The sequence below is a fragment of the Chelonoidis abingdonii genome, chromosome 2 (genome assembly GCF_003597395.2).
Source record: "Chelonoidis abingdonii isolate Lonesome George chromosome 2, CheloAbing_2.0, whole genome shotgun sequence".
In the NCBI taxonomy this organism is placed as follows: Eukaryota; Metazoa; Chordata; order Testudines; family Testudinidae; genus Chelonoidis; species Chelonoidis abingdonii.
Window position 1 is genome coordinate 207,222,733 of NC_133770.1, and position 18,763 is coordinate 207,241,495.

Genomic DNA, 18,763 nt, shown 5'->3' on the forward strand with positions numbered 1-18,763 from the left:
CCTTTTAGCCTGACAGTTCACCTTTTTGCATGACTGGCTGTAGTCTACTGTTTAACCAGTTCTTTGCTTACCTTTCAATTCATTTATCTCTATCTTCTCTAATTTAATTAATTTCCCACCTGGAACTGTAACAAATGCTTTACTGTAATCCAGGAAGGTTAAAGCTATTGCATTTCCTTTGTTGAGAAAATCAGTTGTCTTCTCAAAGAGAGAGAGAGAGAGAGAGAGAGAGAGAGGGGGTTGGTCTGGAATAAATTACCATGTTGTATTTTATTCAAATGACCTTTTCTCTCTCTGTCCTTAATTCCCCTCTTTCAAAATTTGTTTCAAGACCTTACATACAATTTAGGTCAAACTAATAGGCCTATAAGTTGCTGGCTCACTTTTTTCTTCCTTTCTTAAATATAGGTACTATATTTGCAATTCCAGTAACAGAGTATGACCCCTAAACTTTATGGATTCATTACCAATCCTTTTTATTGGGCTTCCAATTTCATGTGCCAGTTCCTTTAATATTCTTAGATGGAGATTATCTGGACCTCCTCCTTTGGTACCATTAAGCTGGTTGAGTTTGGCTTCCACCTCAGATGTGTTCATATCTACTTCCATACCCTTATTTCTATTCGCCACCCTGCTACTGGCTCCAGGCTCCATGTTACCCTTTTTAATAATAATATATCAGAGCATAAGCTTTTGTGGGTGAATACCCACTTCGTCAGATGTATTCACCCATGAAAGCTCATGCTCCAATACATCTGTTAGTCTATAAAGTGCCACCTGAGTCTGTTGCTTTTTACAGATCCAGATTAATACGGCTACCCCTCTGATACTTTAATTAACTAGGCAGCATGACTGGAGGTATGTCAACAATAGAGTAAAACACCTACAGCTGTGCCTTGTCAGCTGACCTCCATTTGCAGGGCTCAGCCTGCAAGGTTGTAAAGTTGCAGTGTAAATGTTCATTTACAGCCCCACAGCTTCAGTCAGCTGACATGGGCCAGCTGTGGGTGTTTTACTCTATTACAGACATAGGCATTTGCATGGGGTGTGCCGGATGTGCCCAGGCACACCGTAATGCCTGTGGGCTGGATCCAGCCCCTCAGGGCTTTGGATCCAGCCCACAGGATTCCCTCCCCGTAGTGCTGCAGGCCCCACACCGCTGTCAGAAGTGACCAGCCTGGCACCATGTCCCTGGAGCAGAGGGCTCCATGCATTGCTCCAGGCACTGCTCCTTGCAGCTCCCATTGGCTGGGAACAGGGAACTGTGGCCAATGGGAGCTTCAGGGGAGGTACCTAGAAGCATGGCAAGGGCAGCACATAGAGCCCTGTGCACCCCAACCCCGTGCCCTGAATCCCCTTCTCATATCTTGCACCCCAACCCCCTACCTGCACTCCAACCCCCTGCCCTGATCCCCCTGCTGCACCCCATACCCTCATGCATACCAACTCCCTGTCCTGAGCCCCATTGCACCCCACATTTCTCCTGCACCCCAACACCCTGCTGCATTCCACACCCCCTTCCCTGAGCCCCCTCATACACTCCACACCCCTCCTCTGCCCCAATCCCTTGCCCTGAGCCCCTTCCTGCACCACACTCCCTCCCACACCCTGAACTCCACCCCACACCCCAACCTTTATGATGTTTGCCTTTAAAAATAAATAAAAATTCCCTAGGTGCACACCCTAATGAAATGTGCTGTGCACATCTATGGTTACAGACATAGCAATCTACTTAATTTAGGTTAAGTAACGCAAACCCACAGCAGACAGAAGAGCCACTGCAATGCAGGCAAGAGGAACAGCTAATGTGTTTGATAATTTTGACACAAGTGCCACAACATCCAGCTCCTTGAGTGTAACAAGTACACCTTTGGTAGGACTAGGAATGAACTGAGATTGACTAGTTTAAGAATTTAAGTATAATGTGGTAATAAAGTAGCTTCACAGCTGTACTTACCCAGAGTGGAATGCTTTCCCTGACTAGTTTTATCCATACTAATCAGAGCAGCACACCACCTTTCTATACAGTCTTTAACTGGACAATATTGCACTTACCCCTCCTCGACTGTTAGCCCCCAAAGGAAAGCTATGCCTGTTACTGCATAGCTGTAATTTGGAAGATTGACCTCTCCCCTACACACAAATATGGAACCTATCTACAGAACGGTAGCATCTGAACATGGGGGAATGACCTATGACAAATTTGCAGAATGTTATAGAACCATAGCTACAAGAGAGGCCGTTAACACAAGAAGCCTGAATTGATGCATTATTGGAAGGGTAAACATATTGAGTCAGGAACAGCACAGTGTGAGGGTCTTACTGAGACCATTAATACCAATGTAGTATTTCACATTGCAGGCCAGCTAGTAATTAGTGAGTGGCTCTCATGGGACTGATTCTTTCCATGAGTCTGTGCGTGCTTGTATGGTGGCTGATGTGCATTCTTAAAGACTGAATATTGGAATGTGTAGCCTCTTCAGAGATGCTATTAGAAATGACAACTGCTAGAGACACATCTTCTAAAATCTGTCTTAACAGTTTGCTGTAACAGATGATTACAATTTAAGGAATCCAATAGCTTTAAGGGTTAATTTGTTGCTTCATATGGTAATTATATACATAACTTACTTAAGATGCTAGTGTGTGTGTGTACACAGCTTCTAGCTGTATTTAGAGAGGATGTTCTGCAAGTCCAGTTCGCAAGAAATATGCTCCCAAATATGAAATTTAGGAATTGTAAGTGTGCCTTTGAGGGTGCCTTAGCAGATGGGACAAACTGCAATTTCAGTTGAGAGTTTAAAATAATGAGATTCATGAGAAAGGAAGCTTGTAAGTATTCTAGTCATAAGACATTAAGCCAGTTTATTCAATGCAGGATTGGAAATTGTAAATGCACCCCACACATTTAAGAGAAATGCAAGTTAAGTAAGTGATCAAAATGTAAATCTTGACCATTTGTGCTGCTTTAACTCACATTTTAGAAGCCCATACAGTTAGTAGTGCATCAACCTGTGCGGCTGTACTCACAAGGACATAGTTTCAGTATACTTACAGGGCAATGGTTATACATATTAGCACTGTAATGCAAAAATCTGTATGCCAGCCTTAAAACTACCTAATTATCTGATTAAAATAATTAAAGAACTCATTGCACCAGATTCTATGGTACTGAAAAAACCTATTAGTTTACATTGATACAGAGAAACAATTTAACTGAGAATTTGAGTACCAAGGGGGTGAACACTTCTGAACAATACTGAGGACATAAAAGAAACTTCAAAGTCACAGCAAATTCATTCAGAAGGTGCAACATTGTTGTTTACTCAGAAGACAAAGTCTTGATCCATGCATGGGTATCTACCACTTGGTACAAAAAGACTCATGCTTCCATGTATACTTCTTCATTTTGGATATCAGTGTAGGGGACAGAAGTTCCTTCCCCAATTCCCAGGCATTAGACCTCTTTCTATTCACTGCATTAAAAAGACTAAAGACTCCAATCATATTTACAATTGTCACATCATTATCTTACAAGTAAAAGATCTGCTAGTGTGCCAAAGGACAAAGGTTAGATTCATGTTTGTCCACTAACGTGAACTTCTCATCTACTTTAATTTAAGATCATGAAGCCATCTTTAGAATTGGACAGGAGAACATCTGGTGTGAAAAGGTGCAACTGATACTGAAGTGAGACGGCTTGTTAGCCCTTTGAGTTTGTACACATGCCATCTTCCTCATATTCACCCATCAGCTGCAACACATAAGATCCAGTGTAGAGAAGAAACTGCCCAGTTATTTGTGCCACATGGGACATAAGCCGAAGCATTCTCCTAGAAGAGAAAAAAATTAACAATGTCATTTCTAAAATAAAAAGTCTTAGAATGCTGCATCATGTTTCAGCACACATAGGGCTCTTTTCGGATGAGTCACATTTATAAGAATCCTCACATTCCATCCACTTCTAGCCATTGTTTGGCAACAAATGTTACACCAGGGCCTGATTCTGCAGCCACTAGATAAGCAACTCCCACTGAGTGGGAAGGAAGCTGTTTGCATGTAGCAGAGAGTTAGAGGCTGCAAGAGAAATTTTAGTTATGCAGACAAAGCAGTTATTGGCGTTTCAGCAGAACATTCCAAATACCCTTACTGGGATTGCCATGTTTCCATTAATGACGTCAGGTAATCAGGAAGTCAGTTTGAGCCCTGCAGCATTAATCCATTTTACCTATTAGTACAGTACAAGGTGGGAAGTAAGGAGGAATGCCAGCTACAGAACTACCACTGATATGTCTATTAAAGTACTGACCAGGTCTTATTCTTAAGCACTCACATTGGCTTGTTTGGCTGCAGTGAACTCACATATGTAATACTAATGGAGCAGAGAATCTTCAAGCTTTGTCCTCCCAATTAATGAGTATTACTTATTACTGCTTACATTCCAGGGTGAATTACTGGCTTGAAACATGCAGCTTTAGGCAGGCTCCAAGACCCATAAAACTAAGGCAATGTGAGCACTAAGGTATTATCAAGACCCACAGGTTTTGGTGCAAGTTCCAGGGGTATAGAGAGGATAAAGCTGAACACTTAACATTCGTGATCTCTTGGTGCACACACTGTACATCAGCCTCCAGTTACTCCTTAGAGTGATTTTCTAAGAATGAGAAAACCAGGCCATCTAGACCAGGACCTACACTGAGTTCAGCTTTCTGTACCAGCTCTGTATATTTACAGTTCTGCTTTCGTTCTCTAAACCCAAATGAATCTTCTAGACTCAAGTATCTGGAAGTTACCTGAACTCACAGCTACAAGCTAATTATATTAGGAAGCAGAAAACACGGAAAAGGGAACAAAGTATAGTAATCAGAGGGCTAGTCTGAAACTCAACCACTGCTCTATGAATGAGATCCTCCCCCCCCACAGTTCCTTAGAAGATAGGAACTAGGCCAACATCTCCCTTCCTCCGAGTAAAGCCTCACCTCTTGTCTACCTAGCTTTCCCAGCCCTGAGTAAGGCCCAATGCAAGTGTGATCTACTAGTACTGCCCACTTCTAGGATTCCAGTTTAATGCAGAAGGCAGATCCTCTTCTCCTACACTCCTCCCCCATTGCCTATAGGAAGTTCATTGTTTTCTCAACAGAAAAACTTCAAAAAAAAAAAAACCAAAATCCAGAGTCAGCAATTCACTCTACAGAAGTTGAATAAAGCTCTCAGGAACTTGGCAGTGCTTTAAAGACAATCCCTTTTCCCTGATATGCAAGGCACCTATTTGATATAGCTTCGGTATGTTCTTTTCAATTAGCCTGCTGGGGCTGGCCCAAGTGACTTTATGGAACCAGGTGCAGCCTTCGTAGGCCTCTGTGCAGCTGAGTCTTACAACAGCTGCAATACAAGAGACAACTGGCCGTGGGTGCCAGTGGCATTTTTAGCTGTGGAGGAGATTGTTATTTGTTGGTCTGGACATTTGATCCTTTCTTTGATAAGACAATAAGAAACAGAAAATTCATCAAGTTTGATGGCATGTAAGGGGATCCCTGCCTGCCAAGTGAACATTCACAGTATGAGACTTCAGCATCAATAGAACACATTTGTCAAGGGACTATCTTGAAATTCCAGTGCAGTGTGTCTTCAGCTTGCAGCCACTTGGGATAGGTTCTTACTTATCTTTGCTGCAGCTAGCCCTTTGCAGAAGCCTTTCTTGCTTGTAGTGGCTCTAGAATGGCCTTATTATAATATAGCTATGCTTGTAGTGGGACTCCAGATACCTCAGCTGTCTGCCTGCTGCATTTTGCACTTCCTGTATCAGCTTTTCTCAGCAGCTGCAGCATGCTGGCAAAAGCTTGGAGGAACTGTCACTTAAAATTCCCTCTTTAACCATGCAAGTTCCATCGCTGGAGTCCAAACTCATAACTGTTAATTGAATTAAAGACTGGCAAAAGACATTAGTCCCCACTTTTCAGAAGGGGACAGTGTTTAGTTCTGTTAAACAAAGTTCTGCACTCAGTTACCCATCCAGCCCCACTGAAATCAGTGCGGGGCAAGGGTATAATACGTGGCATAACTGGACCCTCCTTTAAATCCAAGACTGAGAATCCAGACATTAAGGGATAGACTACAGTCTATGCCAATTTTTGGCTAGTGTCTTTAGTCTCAGGTTACATAGGATTTGAGGGGTCAGAACTTTGTCAGACAGGTGCAGAAAGGTGTGCTGTTTGCAATTTAGTATTTTAGAACTCTTTCATCAGAGTCAGTAAGCCATTGTCTTTTGAAGTCCTCACTTAATATAAAATATCTTCAGGTTCATGTAGTTTCAACCTATAATGAATAGGCCTTCTACACTGACTGGTAGAGCAGGTAGAATATTTGCTTCCATTTTCAACCAGGGAGTGTCAATATATACTATTTAAAAGTATCTGCAGTTCAGTACCTGAAGGGATACTGAGCAGTTTGGGCTAAATGTATCAGGCAGAGGCAGTTCACTTGGGAACCAAGACATCCCACAATCTTATTCAGATATGTGAAATCCACCTAAAGATGTAAAGTGAACTTTTTACATCTCCATTTCTCTATGCCCATCAGAAGGGGAACTGATCCTGTTATGCAGAATGTGGGAAAAGCCTAAAGGTTACTGTTATTCAGTCCTTCATTTCACTACACTGAAGGAACTTGGCATCTTTCCCAACAAGTCAGCCTTCAGCCACCAGGTAATTTACATAGACTGGTTTTGCTTATTACAAAAGGAAGTATATCTTACTCTTGTGATAAGATTCTAATTTACATTTCTGCCATAGAACTTTAGCTTTTAGATGCATTAAAAAGTCACATTATAATAGCCATTCTTAGTTTTTTTTGGTACATACACACCCCCCTACCTGTGTCATGGGCAGGAAACAGTCTAAAAATGCCTTTGCCTCTACTAGTTAATGCTTACATGGGTAATCAGTTAGCATCTTCATTGCGGGATCATTTAAAGCTCATGCTCCTTTGAGACTTATATCTACTTTATTCCCCCCACTAACAGGAATGCATACTTACCGCAGCACAGTCTTGGCTCCCATACATTTGATGTCATATGACACAGAGTAGATTTCATAGAAAGTAGCTCTAATGTTTAGACAGCCAATAAAATCCTTTGGATTCAGCTTGTACAGGTCCAGAGTAATATTGGCTACCCCCATTTTCTTAGTCTGCTGTACAGCGAGGATATAATTTTCTCCCTAATTAAAGAGACATTTAGTTTTATAATATATACAGTAGAGGTGACAGCACAGAGAATACCTTAATGACCCTAGATAATGCAGCTATTCTTTAGAGGTATCAAATGTTATTCCAATTTACATTGGTGTAGGATATGAATTCAAGTAGTGGTAACAAGGTATTTGCTACAAACTTGCAGCTTTTATCATGACTTCATTTAAGGCCTGATTAGGCCTATTAGAGAACTCTCCAAAGTACCTAATCCTTCATATATTAATGGATACTCCCTTCAAGATATCATTTTTGCATATGTGAAATATTACTTTTCTTTAGTCAGACTTGTCCCAATATGGCCCAAGACTCCTTGAACTATTAGGGCCAAATTCCATCAGGATTACAACACTAGTGACATGTTACAAGTTATTGAGCAAGCCAGCTGTACTGGCACAATGACCAGTTAGGACATGAACAACCACTAATTGAGAAGAGATTGCTTTAAGTGGACTGCTGCAGCAAATAGGCCAATAATATTTTAAAGTAATCAGGAGTCTAGATTCGCAATGTTTGCCTTCAAAGAGGAGTTTGCCCAGCTGCCTGGTGACTGGGCCTTGGAATGGCATCTGGGAATTGTGTGGTTGGTGATTTGTGGACCCAGTCCTTATGACTAGTATTTGAAGTAACCCCCAAGTAATCTAATAAATCACTGGAAGGAACCACTATGAAGGACTCAGAATAGTCACAGAACAGTACTAAGTTGTACTTAAGCAAACTTAAAGGAGAGAAGAGCAAGCACCGTCAACAGCTAAATCCTGACGACCTCCCAGGTTATCTACCAAGTGACAGTGAAAAGCTGCTCATGCCCACCCCTTAAGATATTGTCACAAGAAGTGTCTGAAGCAGTCCAGTGCTGTAGGGAGACACCTAGTGGATATATCTGGTATCTTACTCAATGAGAAATTTTACCCTAATTAGTGCTTTTGGAATGCTTTGTACATCACTTATCACTATTTTTAAAAAAATGCAGACTGCTTGGAGCTGTTTTGCAATTTTATCTAGTAAACAATGTACAAGAAAGGCTAAGATACAAATTACTAGGGCACTTGGCCTCACTACTGTTTACACTAAACTGCTCTGCATTTGTTTTTGCTTTGACAGTCCAAAGTAAATGCTTCGGGTTTGGCTCCCTTTCACAAGGATGAATTACACACTCAGAACGATGTTTTACAAGTACTCTTTCAGCACGCTCGTTACCTAGCTCTCATGCCCTTGTTTGTACCTTTTTAAGTTGGAGGATGCTGGCAGATGACATGACTGAACCATGTTCCTCATTTGAGTTATTTTGCAACTATACCTAGACCAATGTGGAGTCTGAATCATTGAAGTATAGGGCCAGAAGTGACCTCAAGAACTCAAGTCCAACTTGCTGTGCCGGAGGAAGGACCAAGTAAATCAGACCATTCCTGACAAGGGTTTGTCTAACCTCTCCATAAAAACCTCCAGTGATGAGGGTTCCACAACTTTCCTTGAAAATCTATTACAGAGCTTAATTACCCTTATAGATATTAGAAAACCCTTTCTGGCTTAGACTTCCCTTGCTGCAGATTATGGAAGGTAGGACAAGTAGTAATGAGCTTAGACAGAAAAAAATTGATCTCTCATCCTCTTTATAAACAGCCTTGAACATATCTGAAGACTTCTCAGGTTCCTCTTTAGTCTTTTTTCCTCCCCCTCCTCCCCAACCCCCACTAAATATACCCAGTTTTTAGCCTTTCCTCACAAGTCAGTTTTTCAAAAAGAAAAAGCTACACACTATTTTTATTGCTCTCCTCTGGACTCTCCAATTCATACACTTTTCCTAGATATGTGGGGCTTCTATTAATTTATGCATTCGGTCTACCTGGCTAACATCAAGATGATGGTAAGCTCTAGGTAGATGAGCCCATATAGGCAATTTCAAAATTTGTGTTTTATGCTATGTGATGTTCCTTCTGTTAAGAAACAGCCTTTTCAAAACCAGGTCATCTGGTCACTGTGGACTACTGCCCAGTCCCTGCAGTTCTGCTCCTTGGAAGCGGTGTCTGCAACCCAAGGGTACTGAGGCAATCATGCATACACAGGAGCCTGCAACCTAGGTCCTAGTCTAAGAGGTGACAACTTAAGGCATGTCATCCATGGGCATTCAGAGGAGACAGTGGTACTGCTAGCCTGGGTCACTTGACAAGCACAAGCAATTTTTCTAGAGAGTTGTCATTTAACAGAAGGGCCATTAGAGAAATGACTTAGTCTCTTATTTGCATTATGTAGATAAGATCTGGACTATTCCTCACATGTGACTGAAGGGCCCCTCCCAATTTGCAGCCCAAGGGAAGGTGTGTCAAAAAAGAGAAAACCACACCCCCTAAAACCACTAGGTGAACCAGGCACATTCATCTTAAAATGCTCTTATGCTAATAAAAAAAAGTCTAGACTTGTTTTTCTATTTCATAATTATGTTTTGATGGCACACTTCAGCCCTTTCCTAAGATTCTGCAAGTGGAATAATGCAGAAATATTTTTTTTCTAAGTTAGTTACCTCCACTGAATATCCACTGTGCTCAGAATATGGAGTTTTATACTATTTCAGATTACGCTGTAATCATGCCTTGGCTTTTACTTTAAGATGAGCTGCAGAGAAAAAGTCATGCTTTTTAAAATAAAGTATGTTTTGCTTGATGTAAAAAAAATGTTGGTGTTTAGTTCTCTAGTCAAAGAGGACTAGTCAGATTTCTAGACTACAGGAGACAGAACTGAGCAAAAAGGATTTTTTGGTCCTTGAAGATGCTTGTTACATGTTTAATTCCAATTTATGCTAGGTTTTCATAAGAGGTTTTCTGCCGGTTCAGAACTCCCTATTTCTAATCCTCTGGAAAGATTATGCATTCTTAGCATTGTAAGCTGGTTTTGGTTTTGATACCCAGCCTTCTTTGAAGGCAATTTTCCTCCCATTCCTCCCCTACTCCCACCCCTTGCCCTACTTCTAGCTACCACAATTCTCCTTAAGCAAAGAGTTGTGAGTTCAATCCTTGAGGGGGCCATTTGGGGATTGGTCCTGCTTTGAGCAGGGGGTTGGACTAGATGATCTCTTGAGGTCCCTTCCAACCTTAATAATCTATGATTCTATGATCTGCAAAAGTTACAAAAAAAAACAGTTAACACTTTACTTGCGTCCACTTCTGTCCTTTTTCTAGAAGAATGAAGTGTGTATTATCTCCCAGGGATTGAAAGAACTCTTCAGTATCCACAACTGTGCCATCTTCCTCCAAAACTATAGTAATCAGTCCAGCAGTAATCAGCAAGGCATCTAGGGCCTACAATAAAAAAATAGTAGATCTAATTCAGAATGCTTTCTGTCTAGTGACATTTAAACTACTCGTTTAACTGCAGAAAACTACTCATTTGCAGAGTAGTTCAACACCAAATGAAGGTACTGATTTGCTTCACCTATAAAGGTCAGTTCCAACTTCCACACCAAGGAAGAGCTGTGACCTCTAATAGGACACCACATGGTCCTGTACTCTGCAGAGTAGTTACTCTTCTTCCCCCACCCCCTAATCAAGTTGCTGTGAAAGTGCACAGAACTTCTAGAGTATCTGGATCTCATGGTAACACAAGCAGGCTTTGATCACGTAATTTAAAAAGGAGGACTCCAACTACAGGTCATTAGGTATAGCTCCAGAAGCAGTCTAGTTGAGTCTTTCAGAGCAAGACTCCATCATTTTAGTTTAGTTTTGAGACAGTATTTCCAGTATCTCCTTCTGTTGAAGGACTAGGCTATGTTTCAGTGAAGTTTAATCCTGAATTTGACATTAAGAAATCCATCTCTAAAAAGCCATAATATGTGGGATATTTAGACTCCAATTCACCAGATTTCAGAATTCAGAGCCTCAAAAACAAGAGCCTACATTTCAGTCATTTGACTTAGCCCAGGGTAAAGTAACCTTTGTTCTCAGAGTTAAGACCAGAAGGCCTAGGTATTATGTTCTTACTGACAAGTCTCAAGAAAGTGTTTGATATACCTTGCTAATAAGCTCCTGCAGACTGCTTGCAACAACTCCTTTCCGACTGCTGCGGTCATGGTTTGATACACGGAAGGGTCGGGCTGCAGGTGAGAGAGGAGGGAACAGGGTCTTTCTTGTCACCGACCCCACAGATGTTCCCATGGATACCAGAGATCTAAAAAGCAGTTTCATTTTAAATAAAAACAAACATTGAGATTAGTCATTGTGATGTACGCATTCACTATATAATGCTCATATGTAGTTCTCACAGGCTAGTTGAGACCAGACTAGTTTAAGAAGTTCAGTGATCAGAGTTGTTTCCATAAAACTGGAATATTTGCTTTCTTCTTGGCAAGATAAGGTTTTTCAGTTTTAGACCTGCATAGATGTTTGGGACCAACTTGGCCAGGTTACCACTGGTCACAGTCCTGCTAACAACAACTTTGACATTCTTTAAGGATATTGCAGCATTTCTCAAACTGGGGTGTCCGGACCCCTGGGGGTCTCCAAGTGTACCCTAAGGGGTCTGCAGGTCCTGCTGATCAACTCCTGCCCTTCTCTGCACCCTAAAAATCCAGCAGCGCAGCAGGGCAAAGGCAGGCTTCCTACCTGCCCCGACTCCGGAAGCGGATGGCACATCCCTGATGCCCCGGGGGGAGGGGGGGGGTGTCTCCTCGCTTAGAGCAGCTACCTTTCCAACTTAGTGTACTTCAGCTCCATTGTTTATCTTACAGATAAGGAAACTGATCTTTCATTTGGCTGATGCATTTGAATGCCTCCTAACAGCTGTATGAAAGAGTTCTTTATTAGATAAGACAAGCCAGTTTTATTGTAGTAAATTGTAATGGATACATGGCTGTGGGTCTGATCAACACAGTGCCTCTGCATCCACCTGCTGTGAAGCAGAGATTCACCTGGATAATTTCCATTATTAGACAAGCAAAGGACTGGGAGCTTACATGCCTGTTGCAAGTGGCAAGCTAGCAGTAGCTATTTTAAGATATGAGCCATTACTTCTCTGCAGCATTGGTTTTGTCAATATTTGAAAGTCTGCCAGTGATGCACCAAGTTAGATGCTTCAGGTAGCCTAGTCACTGGAATTACTATTTTGAATATTAGTGTTCAATTTGATGCAATTATTTGGCTGAAGTTAGATTTATTTGCTTGAAACTAGATTTGGTATAGTGAGCATGATTAAATCTTCCCTCAACCCATTTAATTCAGCTAAGGATGCATGGACTAAGTTTGTCGGTCTGAAAGTCAGAGATTGCTAGTTTTGACTATCAAGTCATGTTTTGGTTCTAGTTCCTGATAAGTCTGTCACAGGTTTAATTCTGAACAGACATATCCTTCACTGTATATGGCTTTGTTCTTCATAAATCAGCAACATATTCTTAGTTTGACATTCACTTAATTCAAGAAGTATTCTTCTGATTAATATTTATTCCATGTGTAGTTGAAGCCATTGCTTTGATTATTTTTCCCTCTGAAGAGGGAATTCAGCACAAGGTACTAGGCATCACTGATAATGATGCCCAGATACAGTGCAAAATGCAATATTGTACATTTCCCTGCCATACCAGTGTGCACTTCAGCCCTGATTTTAAGTTATCCCTGGGGCGAATGGGCATTTTTCTTGCCCAGTTACCGATTTCTGCCAAGAATTACAGTACAGTTAAGTTTGTGATGTAGGTATTTGCTCTTGATCTTATGCCTAGTGACAAATGTGTTACACAGCCCCCAAGTGATCAGTTTTTACCTTTTGAATGCTTGCAATATGGACTAGATTTGGATCAGTAGCATACAACTAAGAAGTTTCATATCCCATCATCAAGCTTAAGGCCCCATAGTAGGGAGCTGTCTGAAAAAGTCGCAGACAATGGAAGCATACATCACTTTTATATAAAAAAAGTTACTTTGTCAGTACAGTACTAGAGTCTATCATAATCAAAAGGGCTCTACAAGCCCAGGTGGAACAGCTGGGGATTGAGGATATTAAGTGTTGCAGTTTACTTTCTAACTACTAAGCTGAATTACATCTTGTGAAGTCTTATTGTGCCAGGAAGGGAATTTGTGCAGGCAGAAGGCAAAGCGTAAGAAAAGAAGTGCAAGGCCACGGCATACATTATGTATCAATAAGAGTTACTGACAAGACAAGAAAGCATCATGTGGGCTTTAGGTTTAGGATTCAGAGCCAAGTAAGAGCTTTGGTTCAGGGTAAACAGATCAAGAGCTGAGTTTACATGATTTCTGCCATCTTGTGCTGCTATTTGTCCAATTTTGGCACCCAAATCCTCCAGTAATATCAAAATGTAGTGCCCATTTTTGGATCCAACATGTAAACAAAGCCATAGGATCACATTAAGATCCAAGATTCTCATTCGAATGGCTTTTCTTGCTGATTTAAATGGGTTCAGAACTGAGAGTTCTCTCATACTCTTTAGTACTACCAATCAGTCACTGTTTCCATCTATGATAACCTGCCAACATTTATAGCAAGACTTTCATTGTAATATTTAACCTGAAACTGTTTCTGCCTGTTCAGGTAGCTGAGAACTTTGGGCTCCCAAGTGGTAGAGCAAACAGGATTCTCTTAGCAATAGGAGCCATCAGTGACCGCTTGCCTTTTTACCTATTTGGACACCAGATCCAATTCTTACACGTCCATAGTGACTGCAGCCAAAGACTTTTAGATATACTAATCCAGATTCTTGGAACCCAGTCTGGCTGCTTTATAGTGTAGCAATTAGAAAGCAGCCTTTGAAACTGACAAGTGGATGCCTGATGCAAGGGACTCCTTGGGTGACTTGGTACTCCACAATATACTGTAGAAAGAAAAACTGAAGGCCAAGAAAGTAATAGTGCAACAATAGCAAGAAATGCTAATTACATTCAATAACTTCATGAGTAAGTTAAACAGGCCCACAACTGTTTTATTATTAAACTGCAAGGGGTATGTTTTAGGGAGGCAGTGAGGGTACAGGTATTTTACCCAGTTTAGGCAGCAATACCAGTTCCAGGGCATGGAAGAGTTTTCTACAAAGGTACACAACCATCATCCTCAAAACTTTAGTAATCTGCCAGACTTGGCGTTAGAGCCACATTAGAAGTTCTTCATTTTTGGACTAGGAACTTGCACATAGTATTCCAAACACTTGTTTTTAGAATGGCAACATGTAAGATCCATGAATTCAGCTACTTTTCAGTGGGTGGTATTTTACAATGAACCCTGTGCACACTGTTGGCTGCAAAGCTTGAGACATCTTGCAGACAACATAGGGGGTGTCATGCAGGGTTGCCTAGGTGATGTGGTGCAACAGCCTTCTGTCATACTCAGGAGTCACAAGTTGCACAACAACATCAATCTATTGCCTGTCTGTGACCTTTAGAGTAAATTGACTAAAAGGGCTACCCTTTGCATCAGGGGAGTGAATCAGCTAGAAGTGATGCAGTCAGTGTTTCAGGGAGGATATGTCCTATTAGCATTTCCCCAGACTATGCATTTTAAGAGTTTTACCTTTCACAGAACTTTAGAGAAAGAATTACTGGAATGGCTAATTTAGATTCATTAGAATGTACAAGATGAAGACAGAAACTAAACAAATTTAAGACTGTTCCATAGTGAGAACCATCTTTTTAGACATACTGAATAGTTGTCTGCAACATGAATATAGATTTAAGTCTAAAATCAAATCTCAAATTTAATGGCTGACCCATGAGCCTTACACTCTCTTGGCATGACATCTGGTAGTTTAGTACAATGGCTTTTAAACTTTTTTCTGGGGACCCAGCTGAAGAAAATTGTTGATTCCCATGATCCAGTGGAGCTGGGGGTGGGGGGCTTGAGCTGTGGGAGGGGCTCAGGGCTGGAGCAGAGGGTTGGGGTGAGAGCTGCAGGGTGGAGCCAGAAATGAGGGGTTCAGGGTGTGGGAGGGGGATCTGGGCTCAGGGTGCAGGCTCTGGGTTGAGGGGCTTGGGTTGCAGGAAGGGGTTCTGGAGGCGCAAGACTAGGGCAGGTGGTTGGGGTTCGGGCACAGATTTGCTTCCAGTGGCTCCTGGTCAGTAGCACAGCCAGGGTGTACCGCAAACTGCTCTGCACCCTGGAAGTGGCCAGCAGCAGATCTGGCTCCTAGGTGGAGGCGCGCAAGCAGCTCCGTGCAACTCCCACCCACAGGCACCACCCCAGTTCGCATTGGCCACGGCGGAGCTAGTGCTTGGAGCAGCACATGGAGCTCTGTGACCCCTCCTGTCTCCCCACCTAGGAGCTGGACCTGCTGCTGGCCACTTCCAGGGCACAGCACAGTGTCAGAAAAGGTAGGCACATGCCTGCATTAGCTGGGCAGCACCACCAATGGACTTGTAACATCTCAGTTAGCAGTGCAGACCAGAGCACGGTGACCCAGTGCCTGACATGCTGTGACCTAGTACTGAGTCATGACCCACAGATTGAAAAACACTGGTTTAATATCTACTGTGGTGCAGTAGATGTACTATTTGCTAGTTTTACTGCCAGAACATTGTACATATGATTTAGTGTCCTGTATTTAATTAAAGCAAAGTAACTTGTTTACTTGCTACTATAAGATCTCAATCATCAAGATGGGAACTAAGAATTGAATCAAACTCCAGAATGCCAAGGTTTATAATCAAGCCAGTCAGAGTTTCTTTCACCTTCATGCTACAGAACACAAGATCAATCACAATTTTGTCTAGTCTTTAAGATTATCTCCTTGTTTTGTTTCAGTCTCAATTTTCAAACATTTAAGATGTAATAGCAGTGTGTACCTGAAGCTGTGTGTAATAGCTACTCCTGAAGCCAGGGAGCTAACTGTACTCTTGCTGTAGCACCAATACTCTGACTGAGAGGAATGGCTACAGTCTAAAAACGGTCTGACCACTGCTGAGACACTTGACCCAAATCTTTGTCCTTTAAAAAAAAAAAGTGGATGAAAGGAGACACGAGGAAAAGTTTCCTTTTCAGCACAACGAACGTGCAACTATGTTGCGATTCCTTTTCACACGGAACCTGCTAATCCACGACCATCTCTTGTTTCATTCCAACACCGAGTGGTTCAGAGAAAGCAAGAAGAGGCCAAGTTCGGATGCACGGGGTTTTCAGCAGGTGAAGTCATCACTACAAGGCACTCCAGCTTTTATTTTAAGCCAGAAGGTGCGGGCGCTAGGTTTCTTCCAAGGATGCCTGGCAACATCTGCGAGTTACATTTTCAACAGCAGCTATCGAAAGGTTCCGAGTGAGCCGGAGAGCCCTGGCTGCGCGATCCCCTGGGATTAGGGCAGGCGGAGGGCGAAGCGGATTGCTCGGCAGCCCGCGGGCTGAGCCGCGCCAGCACCATATGGGCGGGGAGGCTGCAAGCCCCCACCCCGCGTTTGGATCCAGCTTCGGATCCCCCCTTGCGCTTTGCTAGTCTCGGGCCGGTGCACCCCCGGGGACACGCGCTCACTCACCGCACTAGGGCGCCGGCGTAGTCCCGAGCGCTCTCCATGCTGCGCTGTGCCGTGCCGAGCGCCCCGCCAACAACCACGAGGCTGGGAACGGCCAGCGTCCGCCGCTACTTATCTCGGCAGATGGCCCCGCCCCCGCCCGAGCTAACCCCGCCCACTCCTAGGAAGTCACGCCCACTATCTTCTCCCCCTCTCGTATGGTCAGCCGCGCCCACTCCGAGTACCCCCCTGGCGCGGGTGAGGAGCTGCTGGGGTTTGCATGAGGGATGGGGCCGCAGTGAGAGTCAGAGGGTGGAGGGGTAATGGGGGGCTGAGGAGAAGGCTTAAGGTAGGGGGGAGGGTCAGAGTGAGTATTGGGGTGGGGGAGGGAAGATGAGCGGGAAAGGTGGAGAAGGAACCAGAGGAAGAAGTGGGTGGGGTTGACTGGAGGGGCAGGGACCAAACAGGGCCGTCCGGGGGGCAGGGGGCAAATGGAGAAATTTACCCTGGGACCCACAGGGGCCCCCACAAGAATATAATATTCTATAGTTTTGCAACTTTTTTTATGGAAGGGGACCCCGAAATTGCTGAGTCCTCTGGGCAGCCTTGGGACCAAATCAAAACACTTATTGACAGGCTGCCCAGTGCTTCTATATCGTGATGCCAACTTTTCCCAACCTAGCACTAAAAATTTCCCAAAGCTGGTGAAAAATTCCCAGATAAAGTTTTTTACAGTGCTTCTGTATCCTGGGAAATTTCCCCAACTCTGGGAATTTGTGAGTAAAATGTTTCAACTTGGGAAATTGGGAATTTTCATTCAAACATTTTACTCAAAAAATCCCAGATTTGGGGAAATTTCCCAGGATATAGAAGCACTGGCTGCAGCCCCCTGGCTGTTGCGAGAGTGCAAACGACATGGGCAGTTTCTCAGAGCAGGTGGCTGGATGCACCAGGAATCCCTTTTACTTATCTTCATAATAATTAATGAATAAATGGGGCTTGGTCCCCTCTGCCCATGTATCCTTGGTGACCGTTTCTGATTCCCTGGTAACCAGTGTGATGGTCTCTCTACTGTCACTTTATTTTCCCTGCTTTGGTTTTGCACAATTTTTCCTCACTACTTTTTAATAGAAAGCTTTCTTTTGGTTTTGTTAGTATTTGTCTTTGCATATTTGTGCTTACATACATTCTGATGGGATTATAGAGGTTTTCTGGTGGGTATAGGTTGAGATGGCCATAATCTGATCAATAGAGCAGTGATGTGACTACTATGGCATGACTCCCCTGCAGCTGGTGTGTTCATTTACCTCTGTGCAAAGTGGGTATAAAACGAATAGCACATTAAAATGGTGGTGTTTGCCCAGGTGTAAACTGAGTATAAAAGCTTCCAAGACACTATAGAATCAGGACCCAAGTCAGTTATGGCAGCTGTTGCCCTCTACAGAGCTAAAAGCAAATCTGCCTAAAAAGCTTTCTCTTTTATTTTTGCTAAGGATACACAAAAGTGGTTATAGAGGGGTCAGGTATCATGAACTAGGGAGAGGGAATATAGAGCATGTGAAAAAGGAGCAGGAGATGGATGGTAAAAAGTGGTAGATTGACAAGACTGGAAAATGAAGTCCTCTTTTTCCAGCAGATCAGCCATATCAGAGATACCAGTGAACTTGTTAACTGGTGAAATCACAAGGCAAAAGTGTATCTTAAGAGAATTATGTTTTAACCCTTTTTGACCATGTGTTGTAATGTGATTTCTTCTTGCCTGTGTGAATAGGAAAAGCATAAAATAACTATATTAAGGAACCATGTCTTAGCCTAGCTACCTATCTGCGATGAAATAGTTCCCTAACATGATTTCTTTAAGCCACACAGGCAAGAATAAAACATTATAATATATTGGGGCCACCACCATTTTCCTCAGATATATTTAGTCAGTTATTTTGGTAGTGTAGATGGAGCATTAGTGGCTGATATGTAGTGACAGGGAAAATTGAACAGGCAATTCATCTGGAAAAAGAAAAAAGTTCCTTTCAAATATGCTTTTGCCTGATGATTTCATCTATTAAAGACTTGCATAAAAACTTCTCTAT

General features: G+C 42.6%; 1 protein-coding gene across 1 annotated transcript; it reads right to left on the reverse strand.

The window, feature by feature from the left end:
* Positions 1–2,850: 2,850 nt before the first annotated feature.
* CIDEA (cell death inducing DFFA like effector a) lies at positions 2,851–16,768 on the reverse strand. The gene is made up of 5 exons (XM_032789519.2): positions 16,701–16,768; positions 11,253–11,409; positions 10,398–10,544; positions 7,036–7,217; positions 2,851–3,833 (listed from the first exon to the last, which is right to left on the reverse strand). Exons 1-5 carry the CDS (start codon positions 16,736–16,738, stop codon positions 3,704–3,706), a joined length of 654 nt encoding a protein of 217 aa, XP_032645410.1. The 5' UTR covers positions 16,739–16,768; the 3' UTR covers positions 2,851–3,703.
* Between the last annotated feature and the right edge of the window lie 1,995 nt (positions 16,769–18,763).